The sequence below is a fragment of the Rhinolophus sinicus genome, chromosome 14, assembly GCF_057876585.1.
Source record: "Rhinolophus sinicus isolate RSI-liver-muscle chromosome 14, RSI-T2T, whole genome shotgun sequence".
NCBI classification, from domain to species: Eukaryota; Metazoa; Chordata; class Mammalia; order Chiroptera; family Rhinolophidae; genus Rhinolophus; species Rhinolophus sinicus.
The window spans coordinates 64214859-64231128 of record NC_142514.1 but is presented as its reverse complement, the minus strand read 5'-3'; the positions used below and the strand labels follow the sequence as shown (position 1 = coordinate 64231128).

The following is a 16270-nucleotide window of genomic DNA, read 5'->3' as shown; positions in this document are numbered from 1 at the left end:
ATATATGTAACTCTAGAAAATAAAATTTAAATGATTTATTTATTGCATTGAATTTTCAGTTTCTGTACTTAGAGATGGTGAGCTTCTCGATACCACCTAATTCTAGTCTATCACAGTACCTGACACATAATTATCACAAAATAGATACTTATTGACAAAATGTATGAAATGCTGAGGCTGATTTCAACATTATAATGAGCTATCTAATATAATAATGAAACGCTTTAAAACAAGATCGTTTTGTGAGAGAGTGAATGTCTGTCACTAAAAGCCTCCTGACAATTTCTCTGAGCCACTAGTCCGGTATTCCTGCACTGAGTAGGGAATTAGAATATACCTTTAAAGTCCCTTCCAGCTCTAAGAGTGTGTGATTCTACATAAAAGAAAAATAAATTGACCCCTATAAAAGAATGAACAAAGTCATAGAACAGAAAGAAGACTTCTTTAAAATAGAGGTTAATTGCCGTCAGCTCCAATAACTGCTAGAATCCGTCCACTTCCCTCATCCTTCGTCACTGACGCCCTTGTCCAGCTCGCAGTGACGTCTCCCCTGGACTCATCTTCTTTCCATTTCTTCCCCTTTTTCCCACTGTAGTCCATTCCCGTAGCCACTAGGGCGATATTATTAAAACATAAGTCAGATTACATTACTCCCCTCTTTAAAACCTCCTATGACTCATTCCTGCACTTAGAATAAAATCTAAATTCCTTGCTTTGGTCTACAATGCTCTAGCTGTGGTTTACTTCTCCAGTGTCATGATGTACCACTTTCCCCTTTCCAACTATGATGAAATTCTCTCTTCTTTGGAAGATGCCTCCTTTTTACCTAGAAAATTCTTCCACCTGCTCTTCAAATGACTGGTTTTTATCTCATTATTCAGGTTTCTGCTCAGATATCATCTTAGAGAAGCCTTCCATGACCGCCCTGTATTATTATTCCTGGTCATTCTCTTTCACAAAATCTTGTTTTGTTTTCTTTATAGTGGTTAGCACTACTTGAAATTGTTTGTTTTCTGTCTTCTCTGCTAGAAAGTAAACTTAATGAGCGCAGGGAACTTTGTCTGAAATAGTGGTTATCAGTGTCCAGAACAGAACTTACCTCGTAGGAGGCAATATTTGAGAATACTGCCTACTATTCCCAAAAATTAAATGCATACTATACCCTAAAGTTAAAAAGTTAACATCTGTTTCTAATTCTAGCTGGCAAAGTAGCATATTCTGAATTAACATACTTATTAGTCTTTTGCTCTGTGGGTTTCCATAGTTCTCTTCATAATTAAGGTACAAACTTCCAGTACCCGAGGAGGAGGGCCGCAGTGGCAATTAGTGTAGACAATAAAATTAGCTGCTGAAAAAAGGATCAATTAGCACATTAGTATTATGAGTTTATTCTGTTTTTACTGTTGAATAACTGGTATTAAATCTCTTTCTATCCCCTCTTTTCCTTTGATTCCATTATAGTATAAGGAACTTTATAAAAGTAATCTTTTAATTCCTAGAGATCGTCTGCAATTAACTTAATCCATAAAATGTGTAGTTAAACCTTTCTGCATTCATTCTCTGGAAAAGGATATTAACATTTATTATATTCCCATTAGGACTTTTTCAGTATGTTCTACAAGTTTGTTTTCTTTAAGGGACTGGTTTAAATAATTAACTATCTAAAGACTCCTAATTAGCTATTACTGTATGTTTCAGAATATAGTATCTTCAAGGGGGTTCGTCTTAAATAATATCAGTGCATGGGGCATTTTTGGAGTGAATTTTATTAGCCAAGATTTATTGTATTGAGACAAATAAGACAGTTTACTCTTTGTACAAAGATCAGAATCACTGGCTTTATAAATCTTATTTTTAAATTTTCCATGAAACTGGTGTAAGAATTTTTGAAGCTATGCTGTTCTTACCAAATTGTACACCAATACCAAAGTCATGATTCAAAAAAGAAAGAAAAAGGTTACGGCTCATTATACAACATATGAAAAGTCTCTCTTTTAGCCTAAGTTTGGATTACTTGGTTAGGAAGGTACATATCTTCTATAATTTCACATTATAAACTCTAGTATTGATCCCAAATAGATCTTCACCACAGAGAGAGCAGTTTCTGTATTGCCATATATGAAGAGTTTCTTTCCTTTCTATTCCATACCTGTTTCGTGTCTGCCTGCCTATGTGCTATTTTAAAAATAAGTCCTTGAATATATATGTGTGTGTGTGTATGTATATATATATATATAATTGTCTAATTACATATATACATACATATATGTATATGTATAAATTGAGCCAGAGTTTTGTAGCTTTTGAGAAAACTTCCTAGTATATAGCATGTAGAATTCCCCACCCTCCCCCAACTCCAAAATTGTCACATTAATGAAAGGTTACAAAAATCTCCTGGTTTCCAAGGCCTCAGGCTTTTAGAACATAATTTTTGAAGTAAATAATACAAAGAAGATTGCCAGAAATAATGGGATACAATTAATAAAAAATTAAAATTTTTAGCTCATAGAAGACTAATATCCTAATGTCAATCATCTGAAAAGGATTTTGACAAAATATTACAACTTGGAATATATAATTTAAAGCCATAGAAGTAGGGAAACAGAGCAAAACTTCCAGTATGAATTTTTATATTAGCTGCTTCATTTGTTTTTTGGCTTATAACTTAAAGCCATAGAAGTAGGAAAAAATATGCAGAACATAATCCCAGCATGCACTTTGAGATTCTCGTATTATTTAATGAAAACCAATAAAATATTGAAGAATCCCATTGACATTTTCTCAAATATTATCTCTAAGTTAATGTGTCTTCACAATTCTTGATTAGCAGAATTATTTTATTTCCCTCTGGTTTGAAAGTGAAGAGGGTGGTTTAAACATTATAAGGAAAAACTAAGTTATGAGAAATTACATCCTAAATATTAACAAATTAAGAATTTAAAGTTTATGTTTATAATTTTTTAAAAATCTTAGTGTATTTCTTTCAAATGAAAATTAGCAAACTCTTTTCATTCAATTACACATTCCCCTTACATTCACACAGACTTCAAATTTGAAATTCCCAACTTGTATTCCTCCTTTCTCCAGATCAAAACATGAGGAAGAAAATTGATAAAAGGCTTGAAAAATCACAATTCTTAAGTGAACCTTGGAGATTATCTTCATTGAACCTGTTATGTTACAGTCAAGATATCTGAGACCCAAATGTGCAGCAACTCACTCAAGGACATCACAGCCGATTAGGTACAGAGACAAGAGCAGAGCCCAGGTCTCCCAATTCCCACGCCATTGTGCTTTTCTAGTAATCATAGTACCTCTCAGAAAATAAGAGTTAGGCACAACTTGGGTGAGGAAGATGCTGTATACATACCCCTCACCTACATTAAGATTAGCCCAGCCACGCACACGACAGATTCCACGTAAGTAAATTCCTGATTCCTAGTTATCCCCTATTCCTTATAATTCACTGATTCTGTCCTAATTATAGTATTATCTAATAAATCTTATTTAATATTACTGAACTCCCAGTTGAACCTTCTAAACTGGTGGTTCTCAACCAAAAGCCATTTTTGCCCAATCCTCCAAACCCCCAGGAGACACTGGCAATGTGTGGAGACACATTCGGTTGTCACAACCGAGGAAAAGAGAGAGTTTCTAGTGGCATCTAGTGGGTAGAGACCAGAGATGCTGCTAAACATACTATAATGCAAGCTTCACGATTTATAAATGAGAGAAGGGAAGCTCTCTGTAGTTATGCCAGCTTTAAGAAAAGACCATGAAACTAAATCAGGGTTGCATTTACATAAGACCAAAATCTAAATACATGCACTTATCAATATTTTCAAAGTCTGATGATAAAATACGTTATTTTTGGAGGATCATATGTAAATTCTAGAATTAAATTGGAAGAGTCTGTTTTCAAAGGTAGCATTTCCACTACAGCCAAATAACTACCATAACCATTCACATTAATTTGGTTCCATTTAGGAAATGAACATAGACGATCATAGTTTTATTATAAACTGCTATATAGTATCTAGAGAGGGTGAATGATTTTTTCTTAATGGTGTGTTAGCTAGAGGAATAAAGAAGAGCTAATAAATGTTATATTGTTGGAATAATATTTTTTTTTTGCTTGACTAATTGCCCTGTTCTATGCAGTGTTTCACTGGGGTTGTCCTGCCCTATCTTGTTTGGTTTGAAGTATTTTGTTTGAGCATATTTGTGGTGATCTGACTTGTTCTGGGAAACAAGCTGAAACAAACTCAAAATCAGCAGTAGAAATAGTTTTATTTTTCTTTGATAAATATCTCTTTCAAAGTCAAAGAGAAGATATATATTTTGTATTGAACTATCAGTGAGATTTTGCAAATGTCAAAACTATGCTAAGTGGATTGAAATATCAACTGTTAATTTTTACCATGTTGATCCAGAATGGAGAAACACAGCCAAATTCATTATGAGCCTCCATCTGTTTAAAAGGCTATCTCCAACATGACATGTCTGTAATTTTCATGCAGCTTCTGAGGTACATGTTTTATACACTCTCTGCTTTAAATTGTAATCATAAATCATGCAAACTAAGAAATGTCCAGGAGGCATGGTATTGGAATACTGTACCCTTTTTAAGTTACTATGTGTTGTTTGTCCTAGTTGTCATAGTACATTTAGAATCAACAGCTTTAGCAATAAAGTATACTTAATGCAAGTCAAGCATAGCATCAACATTATTCAAAACACAGCTGAAGATAAATTTTGTTTTGCCATCTTTAACCATAATCTGAATTTGACCCAATGTAGTCTTAACATTCAGTTGACCATGAAGTAAACCAAATTTTTAGTGGACATTCTTTTTTTATTTTATTGAAGTAGCATTGGCTAATGACATCATATAAATTTCAGATGTACAACATTATCATTCAGTATCTGTATACTCTATTGCGTGCTTACCACCAGAAGTCTAGTTTCCATCCGTTACCATATATTTGACCCCCTTTACCCATTTCGCTCTCCCCCACCCCCATTCCTCTCTGATAACCACCTTTCTGTTGTGAGCAGACATCGTTAACAATGATTGCTGGTTTTATTTTGGAAAATGTCAGCGCAATGTTTTTTGTTTTACAATACATATTTTAACTATTCTAATTTCCAAATTAATACTAGCAAATTTTAATATTCATTCAGTAACAATTGTTGAACACTTATTGTGTATTAGGTACTATTCTTGTTCCAGAAAATGAAAAACTGACTAAGGAACTTTTAAGGGTCCCTATGAACTTTCCAATGTGTTATGTACTATGGCATGCAAAAGAAAAAGTAGTTGAGCAGGAGGAAGGTGGCAAGGGGGATAGGCAAGGTGGGCATAGAGTTTTAAAGAAGTATTGGAAGAGGAGTGGGAGTCAAACAGAAAAGTCAAGGAGACACATTCCTGATGAAAGAAATAGCATATGCAAGAGAATCCATGTGTAAAAGAACTTGGAAAATTCAGAGGTCTACAAGAAGTTGTTATAGATGGAATGTGGGATGTGTTGAGGAGAGTAAGTGGAAGTGAGACCCAAACCTTGAAGAGACACAGGGGTGTACTTTGACTAAGATACTTTTGTATCCAACTGAGTTGGAGTTTAATCCTGGTTGCCCTTATTTGCTGGTTACTTAACCATTCTAGTCTACAGTTAAGAATAACTGTAAACTGGAAATATAACACACAACTTGGCATACAGTGAGTTATCAATAAGTGAACACACAATGTGACATATAGTGAGTTCTCAATAAATGGTACCTATCGTTGTTAGAAGTTCATACTTTATCCTCTAAGCAATAAAGAGCTATTGTATGATTTTAACTAAACAATGACATGATTAGATTTCCATTTCGTAAGTAGGAGGTAGTTAACATAGTAAAGAGAATAAAATGAGGACGTTAGATTGCAAGTGCAGGAAAAACATGACATCTTAGTCAGCTAGGGCTGCTATAACAAATCACTATCAACTATATGGCTTAGACAACAAACATGTATTCCTCACAGTTTTGGAGACTGGGAAGTCCAAAGTCAAGGTGCTAGCAGATTCAAGGTCTGGTGAGGGTCCTTTTCCTGGTTTGCAGAAAGTCACCTTTTTGCTATATCCTTACATGGTGGAGAAGGAGGTCATCTCTCTCGTGTTTCTTCTTGTAAGGCCACTGCCATTCAGCAGGGCTCCACGTCACCTAATTACTTTGCAAAGGCCCCACCTCCAAATACCATCATATTGGAAATTAGGGCTCAATATATGAATTGGGGGGGAAACAAACATTCAGTCCATAGTATGTGATTGGCACTAAACCAAGACTGTTGTGAGGATAGGGAAGTAGTACGTATTTTGGAGAGATTTGGAGGAAATCAGCAGTAGTTGATAACCGAATTATAGGTGGATGTGGAAGGAAAGCAGGTATCTAAAAACGCTGAAATTCCCATCTGTGACAACTAAGGGGATGGTAGGTAGAAATAACAGGTAAAACATACCTAGACAGTGTTAACATTTTTGAATGTTACATTTGTAATAGTTTATTAAAGTGAGGAAATTTAGTTTATAATAATGTTAGTAACACATGAAGGTAAATATCCAGCTTGTTCATAAATGTGAGTTATAGTTCAGTGCAAGAGCTTGTAACTTCAAAGTATTGAAACAGCTTTGTATCTTAAGACTTGCCTCACGCAAAAAGGCAATGATAGAGGTTGAATCTTATTTGTCTTGTTTATACCAAACCAAAAGCATAATATATACATATTGTGCTTTGTCTCCATTTCTTTTAGGGTCCCCAAGGACCAAGAGGTCAACCGGGGCCTCCAGTGAGTTTATTTATATTTATATCCATTTATCATTGATGCTATATGCTTGCCTGGTGTGAGATACCTGCTAAATAAATACTTTTTAAAATTTATGTTATAGGGTCCACCTGGAGCACCAGGCCCAAGAGTAAGTTTCCTTGGTTTTATTTCATCTTAGTGTATCATATTAACCTTTTTTAAAATTTCCATTAACTCCCTGTTAAAAGGTGCCTCTCTTGCCTACTGCTGTTCTTTTTGCTAATCTAATATAGAACATTCCCAACTGTAATAACTTGAAGTCAAAGCCCCAGACTTCTTGTCTATAAAATGGGGATCATATCTTTTACTTTCTTGGGTGGATTTGAGTTTTAAATAAGAAGTAAAGCATTTAGCACAGTGCCTGGCATAATAAATGGTTAAAAAAAAAAATACTAACTCCCTCCATTTCTTCCTACTTCTGGGTCCCTCGCTCTCCTTTTTTAAATGTTCTTTTTTGCCAATGAGAGTTATCCACTTCTCAGGCTTTACATGAGTCCTTCTCAGTGGCTGATGGCTGTAGAAGCTCTCAGACTGCTTATGTGTCTGCTTGTTATCTATTACAACCCAAAACTTGCTGCCTTTATCTTTGATGCAGTGCTTATCAGCTATTATCTCCTTATCAGCTATTTTCTCCTGGCCTCTGATGTTCCAAGCTTGGTTCCCCTTATACTTTGTATCCACTCTCATACTCAAAGTCTTCCGGCTTTCTACAAGTGATGTCCTGCCATTCCCAACCTCACCCATGCCCCCCATTCTTATAGCATCCTGGTCAGATACAACGGTCCTTCGTTAGGTTTCCTGCATAAAGGAGATTGACTATTGGCTCCACTGTCCCAAATAATGGCCAGTCATATGCCTCCCAAACCTTGCTTATTTCCAAATGCTGCTCTGGTATCATTTGGATATCTGACATTTCTAGTTGGTGAATCACAGTGGTCTACTCTAAGCAGGTTGGGAACTCTTCATTCCTCTCAGCTTTTCATCAAGGCAAGAAAAGTGCCACAAGAAAGATTGTTTCCTTGGATATGGGATCCATTTCTCTATAATTTTTAGAAATTGCCCCCTTTCTAGCCATCTGACTGACTGATAGGGACTGAAACCTTCCCTGACATGAACATCAATGGGAATTTCTTAATTTAAATTTTCAAATTACTCTTGACTTGTCTATTTTTCCTTTCCCCATGGATCCCCACAAAACATGGGTTACAAACACCCTCATCCATTGCCTTTCCGCCTTGCAATTACTTTGATATACCATAGCTACCTTTCTAAGAAAGAACAAGTTCTAAAAGATTATACATCATTAGCAAATTAGAGGTGTTTAGTGAAATTTTTTCACGTAGAAGTGCCAAACTTTCGGGAAACCTATCCCTGTCTCACTTGGAAAAAGTTTGTATGTGCTCATATACAGCCCAAATGAAGTAAGAACATGAGAGGTTTTTGCTGTGAACACGATGTGGATAACAATATAACCTTTGAAGAATTATTAAGAGGATTAAATGAGAAAATATATGTGCTCGATACATTATAGATGCTCATTTAACAGTTTCCTTGTTTCCCTCTTCTCTTTCTCTCCTTTCTGTCTTCTTTCTTCTTGGCCAATATGAAACCCAGTTTTCTTATACTGTCTTTTTGAGACTTGCAGAGTCCATTGCAGGAGAGTGGCAGGGTAGCCCTGAGAATAAGACTTCTAGATAGAAGTTTAATGACAATGAGAAAATACCTATATGATATTTCTAAACTCAATGTATGATCATCTGTGCAACTGTTCATAATTTTGACCCTTATCACACTGCAAGATAGAACTGATCGTTTCCACTTCTTCATTCATACTCATTTAGTTTCATGCCAGTCTCTCTCTACTAGATTGTGAATTCTATTTTTTTTCATTTCTTTTCCATTGAAGCCTTTACTGTCTATTGAATTAATTAATTAATTAATTAATTAATTAATGCAAAAAAAAGCAAGTTGCATCTCTTAAGAAATTTCAGTGTGAATCCTCCAAACTAGAAGACTTCACTTGGAGGGAAACAATATCTAAATGGGATAGGATCATAGAATTAGAGATAGACATACTTTTAGTAAGTATTTAATAATTATTTCAAACTGTGAGGTGTGACTCATTAGTCAGTGGATCATGAGTCCAATTTAATGAGTCTCATTCAGCATTCTTTTGAAATGAAATTAAATGAAATAAAATAGAAAAAAAATATGAGGAATTACTGTTTTAAATGGATACAAAGTTTCCTTTAGAGGTGATAAAAAATTAAATATTGGAAATATTTGCACAACATAGTGAATCTACCAAAAGCAACTGAATTGGATACTTTAAAGTGGCTAAAATGGTGAATTTTATGGTATGTAGATTTTTCCTCAATAAAAAAACAAGTTAGTATAAGTAATGGTGACAAATATGGCTTTGTAAAACTTTTCAGTTAAATATATGTTTGTTTGTGTGAATCTTGTCATTGTTTAAAAATGCATTTCTTACCATGGATCAAGACAAGAAAAGTTTTTAAATCTCTAATCCAATCCATCCCGCTCTTTTTAAGACCTATGAAAGTAAAGTAACTTGCTCAAGTTCCTAAAGTAGAATAGCTAAGTGGAAATGTTTCAGGAAAAGAAATATGTATGGATGTGCTTTTGAATGTAAGGATATTATCAGGGTGATGACCAGACTTCAGTGCATATGGTAAGATACTTAGAAACTAACAAAGAAATCTACCACAGGATGTCAGAGTTAACCAAAAATGATTGATCAGTTAAAGGGAAGAACAGGATGGGTATGTGTGTCTATGTGTGGTGTGGGGTGTAGAAGCAATAATCATTTTAAATCATTAAATGGGATAAGGAATTTTCAACTTAATTATTCCAATTAATGGGCCAACTGTGAGTCCTTGATTGGTGAATTGAAAAATTGTAACCAGGCATCGTCCTGGTTCCCTGGAACAAGCAATTACTTCCACCATGGAGAAGGGCAGGACCTGAAATTAATTTCCTATTCCGTCAATGTTTTCACCATCCAGTGATCTTAAGATTTGAGATGCCTGGAAAATATTAATACTTCTCCAAACACTGGGGTTCCCAGACTAGATGTACATTTCACTCAAATGAGATGGGAGAAAATTGTGACAATTACATTCCCCCAAGGTATAATGAAGCCTCCTATTATAATTTCCCTCATTAGTCCCACCAATCTGATAATTCCTTGTTCTCTGTATTCTGTCATATTTTCATAAACCTTAAGTGATTTTCATGGAAGAATATATTCTCGCTAACTAGATTACCTAGAGAAAGTTATTTCTTTTGGATTCCTTCAATGCGCCTCATGAGAGTTTACATTCAGATGTGGGCACTGAGTGTTGTTGAATGACTTCCAAGGCAAATCATCGGTACAGTCTCTCTGGGCCTGTCCTCCCTAAAGGCTAACCTTGAGAAAAATTAATGTATGCAACAAGTTGCATGCCTGCTATGTGCCAGGCATGAGCTAGGCTTTAGGAACACATTGGAAATTATAGGAGTATGGCTATTGCCAAGAAAATTCATGAAGGGCCAAGTGTTATGACATTCTTTTCTTTCTAATGCCTGTTGAAAAAAATTGCCTTTTTCATTTAGTTGACATTTGTATTGATGGTGGTTAAAATTCAGATACCTTAGTATGAATCAAATACTGAACTCTACACTAGTAAGCTGCCAAAAACTCATTGTATTTTTCACTGCCACACACGCTCAGAAAATAAAACATGGTGATTTCACTTAAAAATATTCTGCAATGTATTCATCCACCCAGGCTTCTGTTAATGGATGTTCATTTCCAATCTTTTCCTGATACAAATAGTACAAATGCCCCTGTCCATATAAATATCATTTTCTAGAATATCTATAGGACCAATTCCCACAAGTTGGATGGTTAGGTTTAAGGGATATGAACATATTTATTTACTTATTTTACTTGTGGTAAAATAACATAACATAAATTTGTCATTTTAATTATTTTTAAGTGTACAGTTCAGTGGCATTAAGAACATTCACACTGTTGTGCAATCTTCACCACCACCCATTCCCAGAACTTTTTTCATCTTCCAAAACTGAAGCTCTGTATCTGGTAAACAGTAATTCCCAATCCTCCCTTTCCTCAGCCCGTGGCAACCACCATTGTACTTTCTGTCTTTATTAACTTGTGTACCGTAGGTACCTCATATAAGTAGAGTCATACAGTATTTGTCCTTTTCTGACTAGCTTATTTCACTTAGCATAATGTCTTCAGAGTTCATCCTCATTGTAGCATGGTCAGGATTACTTTCCTTTCTAAGGCTGAATAATGTCATTTTGTGTATATACAACATTTTGTTTATCCAGATGGGTACTTGGGTTGCTTTCACCTTTTGGCTATTGTGAATAATGTGCTACGAATATGGGTGTGCAAATACCTATTTAAATTCCTGCTTTCAATTCATTTCAATATTGCTGGAATTGCTGGATCATATGGTAATTCTATGTTTAACTTTTTGATAAACTGCTATACTGTTTTCCATAGCAGCTGCACCATTTCACCTTCCCACCAGCAGAGCACAGTGTTCCAATTTCTCCACATCCTCTCCAACACCTGTTATATTGTTTTTTGGTTTTTATAACATCTATCCTAATGGGTTTGAAGTGATATCTAACTTCGTTTAGATACCACTAAGTCGTTTTGATTTGTGTTTCTCTAATGACTAGTGGTGTTGATCATATTTTTACGTGCTTATTGACATATATCTCCTTTGAGAAAATGTCAATTGAAATATCTTCTGCAGAAAAATATCTTTGCCCATTTTTGAACTGGTGTGCTTTTGTTTTATTGTTGAATTGTAAGAGTTTTTTATGTATTCTGAATATTAAGCCCTTATCAGGTACATGATTTGCAATTTTTTCTCCCATTCCCTGGGCTACATTTCACTCTGTTGACAGTGTCCTTTGCACAGAAGTCTAAATTTGTAGTCCAATTTATCTGTTTTTCCATTTGTTGCCTTACTTTTCGTTTGTTACCTTTCATCCAGGACAACACTGCCAAATCCAATGTCATGAAGCTTTTCCCCTATGTTTAATTCCAAGAGTTTTATAGTTTTAGCAATTACATTTAAGTTTTTGATCCATTTTAAGTTAATTTTTGCATGTGATACAAGATAAGGATCTGACTTCATTCTTTTGCATATGGATATCAAATTTTCTCAGCACTATTTGTTAAAAAGCCTATTCTCTCCCTATTTAATGGTTTTAGCATCCTTGTCAAAAATCATTTGACCATATATGTGAGGATTTATTTCTGGACTCTATCCCATTGGTCTATGTGTCTGTATGCCCGTATCCCGCTGCTTCGATTGCTGTAGCTTTGTAATAAATTTTGAAATTGAACTATGAGACCTACAGCTTTGTTCTTCTTTTCAAGATTGTTTTGGCTATATTTTTTATCAATACATTATCTCTTTATTGATAAGACATATTTTTCATACTTTCCTTTAGTTCTAATGACATGGCTTCCTTTAGGTCTTCGAACATACCTAAAATAGCTAATTAAAGTCTTTCCTACTGAGTCCAATATCTGGACTTCCTCAGGGACAGTTTCTATTGATTGATTGCTTTTTTTCCCATGTATATGGGTCATACTTTGTTTCTTTGCATGTCTTGTATTTTTCTTGTCAAATACTGGACATTTTAAGTAACATAATGTGGCACATCTGGAAATCAAATTCTTCCCCCCACCCCAGTGTTTATTGTCATTATTGTTGCTGTTTCTTTGTTTATTTAGTGACTTTACTGAATTTAATAAAGTTTGTTATTTTTTGACATATGTGACCACTAAAGTCTCCACTCAGTTGGCTTAGTGGTCAGCTAATGATTAGAGAGAGGTTTCCTTAAATGCCGGAACCAGTGAGTCTCTCAATTTTTTCCAAGGATGTCTGTCTGCATGTTACAGCACTCCTTCAATGCTCAGCTAGGCAATTGACAACTATATTTTAGCCCGAACTTCCTTCTTTCACAGAATCTGAAGATCAATCAGAGGAAGGAGTTTAGGGCCATCCCAGGTTTCTCCTGAGCATGTGCATAGCCCTGTTGCATGCACTTGAACTTCTAGATTCCCAGGAATATGTCAGAACTTTTCAGAGTTTCTATGGACATCTCAGTCCCTAGCTTTTCCTTGTATTTTGTTAGCCTATTGTTCGCCCAACTGTTTTCCACTGCTCCAGTCAGCCACAAACTTAAATAATTCTCTCTAAATGTTTTTGAAAAGCTCTCCTGGGGAAAAGGCTTTTTGCTCTGAGTCAGATAAAACTAAAACAGCTTTGCAAGTGGTGTCTTCCAGGGAACCACTAGACAGGTGACAAATTAAAGCTCCAAAAAGTTCACTATCCTTACTGAAATCAAGCTATTTTTCTTAAATAAATGCTCCCACGTTGGTACATTTTGATAATTTCTGTAATTCTACAAAATGTCGTTCTGACTTTTTCCCCCCCCAGTTTTCTCATTGCTTTTATAGATGAGAGAATTATCAGGGTCATTACTTCACCATTTTTGCTGTTTTTTAAATTTCTAATCTTGAACACACATCATTTTAATATTCTGTGTGATGAAATGAAAGAACATAATAAAGTATTTCTGCTGCATACTGAAGTAAAGTGGTTGCCTCAAATAAAAGCCCTTGTGGAATTGTTCGAGTTGCAAATTGAACTACCTGGAACATGGAATACCATTTTTTACTTGACAGACGAACAATGATATTCAAACATGAGTATTCAGCAGATGTTTTTTTTGAAAATGAATGAAGTGAGCCTGTCATTTCAAAAAAAACAACTGACAGAATTTGATGCCAATAATAAATTTCAAACTCTCAAGCAAAATTAAGAATTGGGAAAAACTTGTATCTACTACCATAAGTTTGACAGCTTCCCAGTATTATGTTTTTCTAAGATTTGTGATGATGTTAATAAATGTAATTTTTTAATATTATATAATAAAATGTGTCAATATTTGGAAGATCTATATTATTGTAAGAACCAATATTTTCCAAGTGATAGGTAAAGATTCTTTCAAAGCTTAAGATAAACCTATAGATTTTAATATAAATGAGTACAAAAAAGTTTGCAGATATGGTTTCTGATGTCACATTTCAACTAACCCTTAAGTAACCACCATTTGTCAAGTTTTGGTATACTACTACCTAAGCATATCCATAATTATCTGAAAAGGCTATTTTTTTCAACTGCATATCTCTAAAAGGCCAGATTTTCTTCATATATTTTGACTAAAACAACAGGTACCAGATTGAATACAGAAGCATATGTAAAAATCTAGCTATCTTCTACTAATCCAGACATTAAAGAGATATACAAAGTATAACACAGTGCCATCCTTCTCACTGATTGTTTGGAAAATACAATTATTTTTATTAAAAAATAGTTTATATTAACAGATAATGAGCTAATTGTTTTAAAGCAACTAATAAAATTGTTTAAGATTTATGTTTTAATTTCTACTGTAATAAATATGAAAAGTTATAACTAAGATGAATAAAAGTTCTTTACAGCCCTTAATAATATTTATACGTGTAAAAGGATCCTGAGTCTGAAGAGTCTGAGAACTGCTATTCTAAGTTTTATAAGATTAAAGCCCTAATCACAAACCAATTAGAAAATATGAAGGTGGCTATTGTTTAGTACTTAATTCAGTTGCCCATGTTTAGTACCATTATTTTTAGGTGACTCACGTCCAAAATCTATCCATTTACATAGGCATGGTGGTCAGAATTATTTCATCTGTACAGAACTTTTTAGGCTACCCCTTTCTGTTTCCTTAACAGGCCCTGCTTCTCTATCTCATGGCCTTTGTGCAAGGTTGTTACCTCTGCCTGAAAAGCCCTCCTACCCCTTCTACTCAAAATTCTTATTTATTCTTTATATCTCAGCTCAGACGTTACTACCTCAGGAAGCCTTCCCTGATCTATCCCGTCCAGACCTCTTACATCCTTCAGAATTGATTCAGATTCCCTAATTTCTCTCATAGGCCTTTTTTTTTTTTTTTCATTTTGTTTCAGAGCACATATCACAATTTATAATTATGTATTTTTGAGGTGATTTGATTAATGCCTTTCTTCCCCTCTAAACTTCAACTCCACAAGGGCAAGTTTCTTTTTTGCTTACCATTTTATCCTCAATTTGTATCATAGTGTTTGGCAATACACACACACACACACACACACACACACACACACACACACACATTGTGTATTGTGTATATATACATATATGCAGAATGAGTGAATTATTTTCCAACATGAAAACCACGTGTTGAGGCAAGAAAGATTACATTTATTGATTGTCTCATCATTTTTAAATGTTTTTCACATTACCAACCATGAGTTACCATGAGTTATGAGAGATCTGTTGGAAACATTTTTTATTGTATCTACCTCCAACTAAAAAGATATCTTAGCAGTACAATCATTCTGAAAAAAATTAGATTGCTTGATTTGCTTACACAGATGTCATTTCACAGAACTGTCTTGCAAATCATGCTTCTTAGTTTCCAAGCTTTTTAAAAACTAAAATACAAAAAGACTTACTAATGGTTATGCTGAGTCTTTCTCTGAAAATACCTCTTATTAAATGCAGGAGGAGATTGGATTTATACCATATTATTTCTTTTAGGACTAATGGTACATTTTCCAACTTCGGAAATTGTTTTTAAGACCACAGAAGTATCAGATTAAACTAATGTGACTACCTCAAGACAGTAGTATTTTATTCTGTTTTCCTCACAAGAATGTAACTGTTAAAAATTACTACAGTTATTTATTTTTCACTTTACAATTTATTAACTGGGAGGTCATATTTCCTTCTTCTTCCACTTGAGTAACTTCTGTGTGTGTTTTCATGCTGTAGAGACAAATAGTTTTTCATTTGAGGCTCCAGACTTTGGCCCTGTTTTAACTAGGAGACTTTTGAGATTTGGATGAAGGCAGCATATTGTCCTTTCAGATAGCCAGGCAATATTTGCAAGATCTGTCTGACCATAAGAGATGCAAATCCCTTTCAGATAAGTCTAGTATACTTTAACAGCAGTGCTTTCAGAATTTATAGCCTTTACTTTAGAGCACTCAGTGTTGATCTTATTGCTGATCTCAAATGGTTTTGTTTTACACAGAAACAAATGGATATCAATGCTGCTATTCAAGCGTTGATTGAATCACATACTGCTCTACAGATGGAGGTAATATATCTGGCTTTATTTACATTGGCAATCTCAATATACAAATTAAACAGAAATTTTTTTCAGGTGCCAAAATGTGGCTTTATCACAAATATTACATTTAAAACAGATTGAAAATAATTAAACCATTTTTTAAGGACAAGGTAAGTCATTTTAATAAGCAGGAATATATATGTAGAA

General features: G+C 34.5%; 1 protein-coding gene across 11 annotated transcripts in view; it reads left to right on the top strand.

Moving 5' to 3' along the window:
* The window catches only part of COL24A1 (collagen type XXIV alpha 1 chain), a 310376-nt gene that overhangs the window by 280098 nt on the left and 14008 nt on the right, over nucleotides 1-16270 (top strand). For 10 of the 11 annotated variants that reach the window (XM_088791263.1, XM_088791262.1, XM_074335082.2 and 7 more), the window contains 3 exons: nucleotides 6791-6826; nucleotides 6927-6953; nucleotides 16025-16090. In XM_088791263.1, the coding sequence (XP_088647389.1) occupies nucleotides 6791-6826; nucleotides 6927-6953; nucleotides 16025-16090 (129 nt within the window). The remainder of the gene's footprint in view (nucleotides 1-6790; nucleotides 6827-6926; nucleotides 6954-16024; nucleotides 16091-16270) is intronic. The other variant, XM_088791261.1, reaches the window with a different exon arrangement.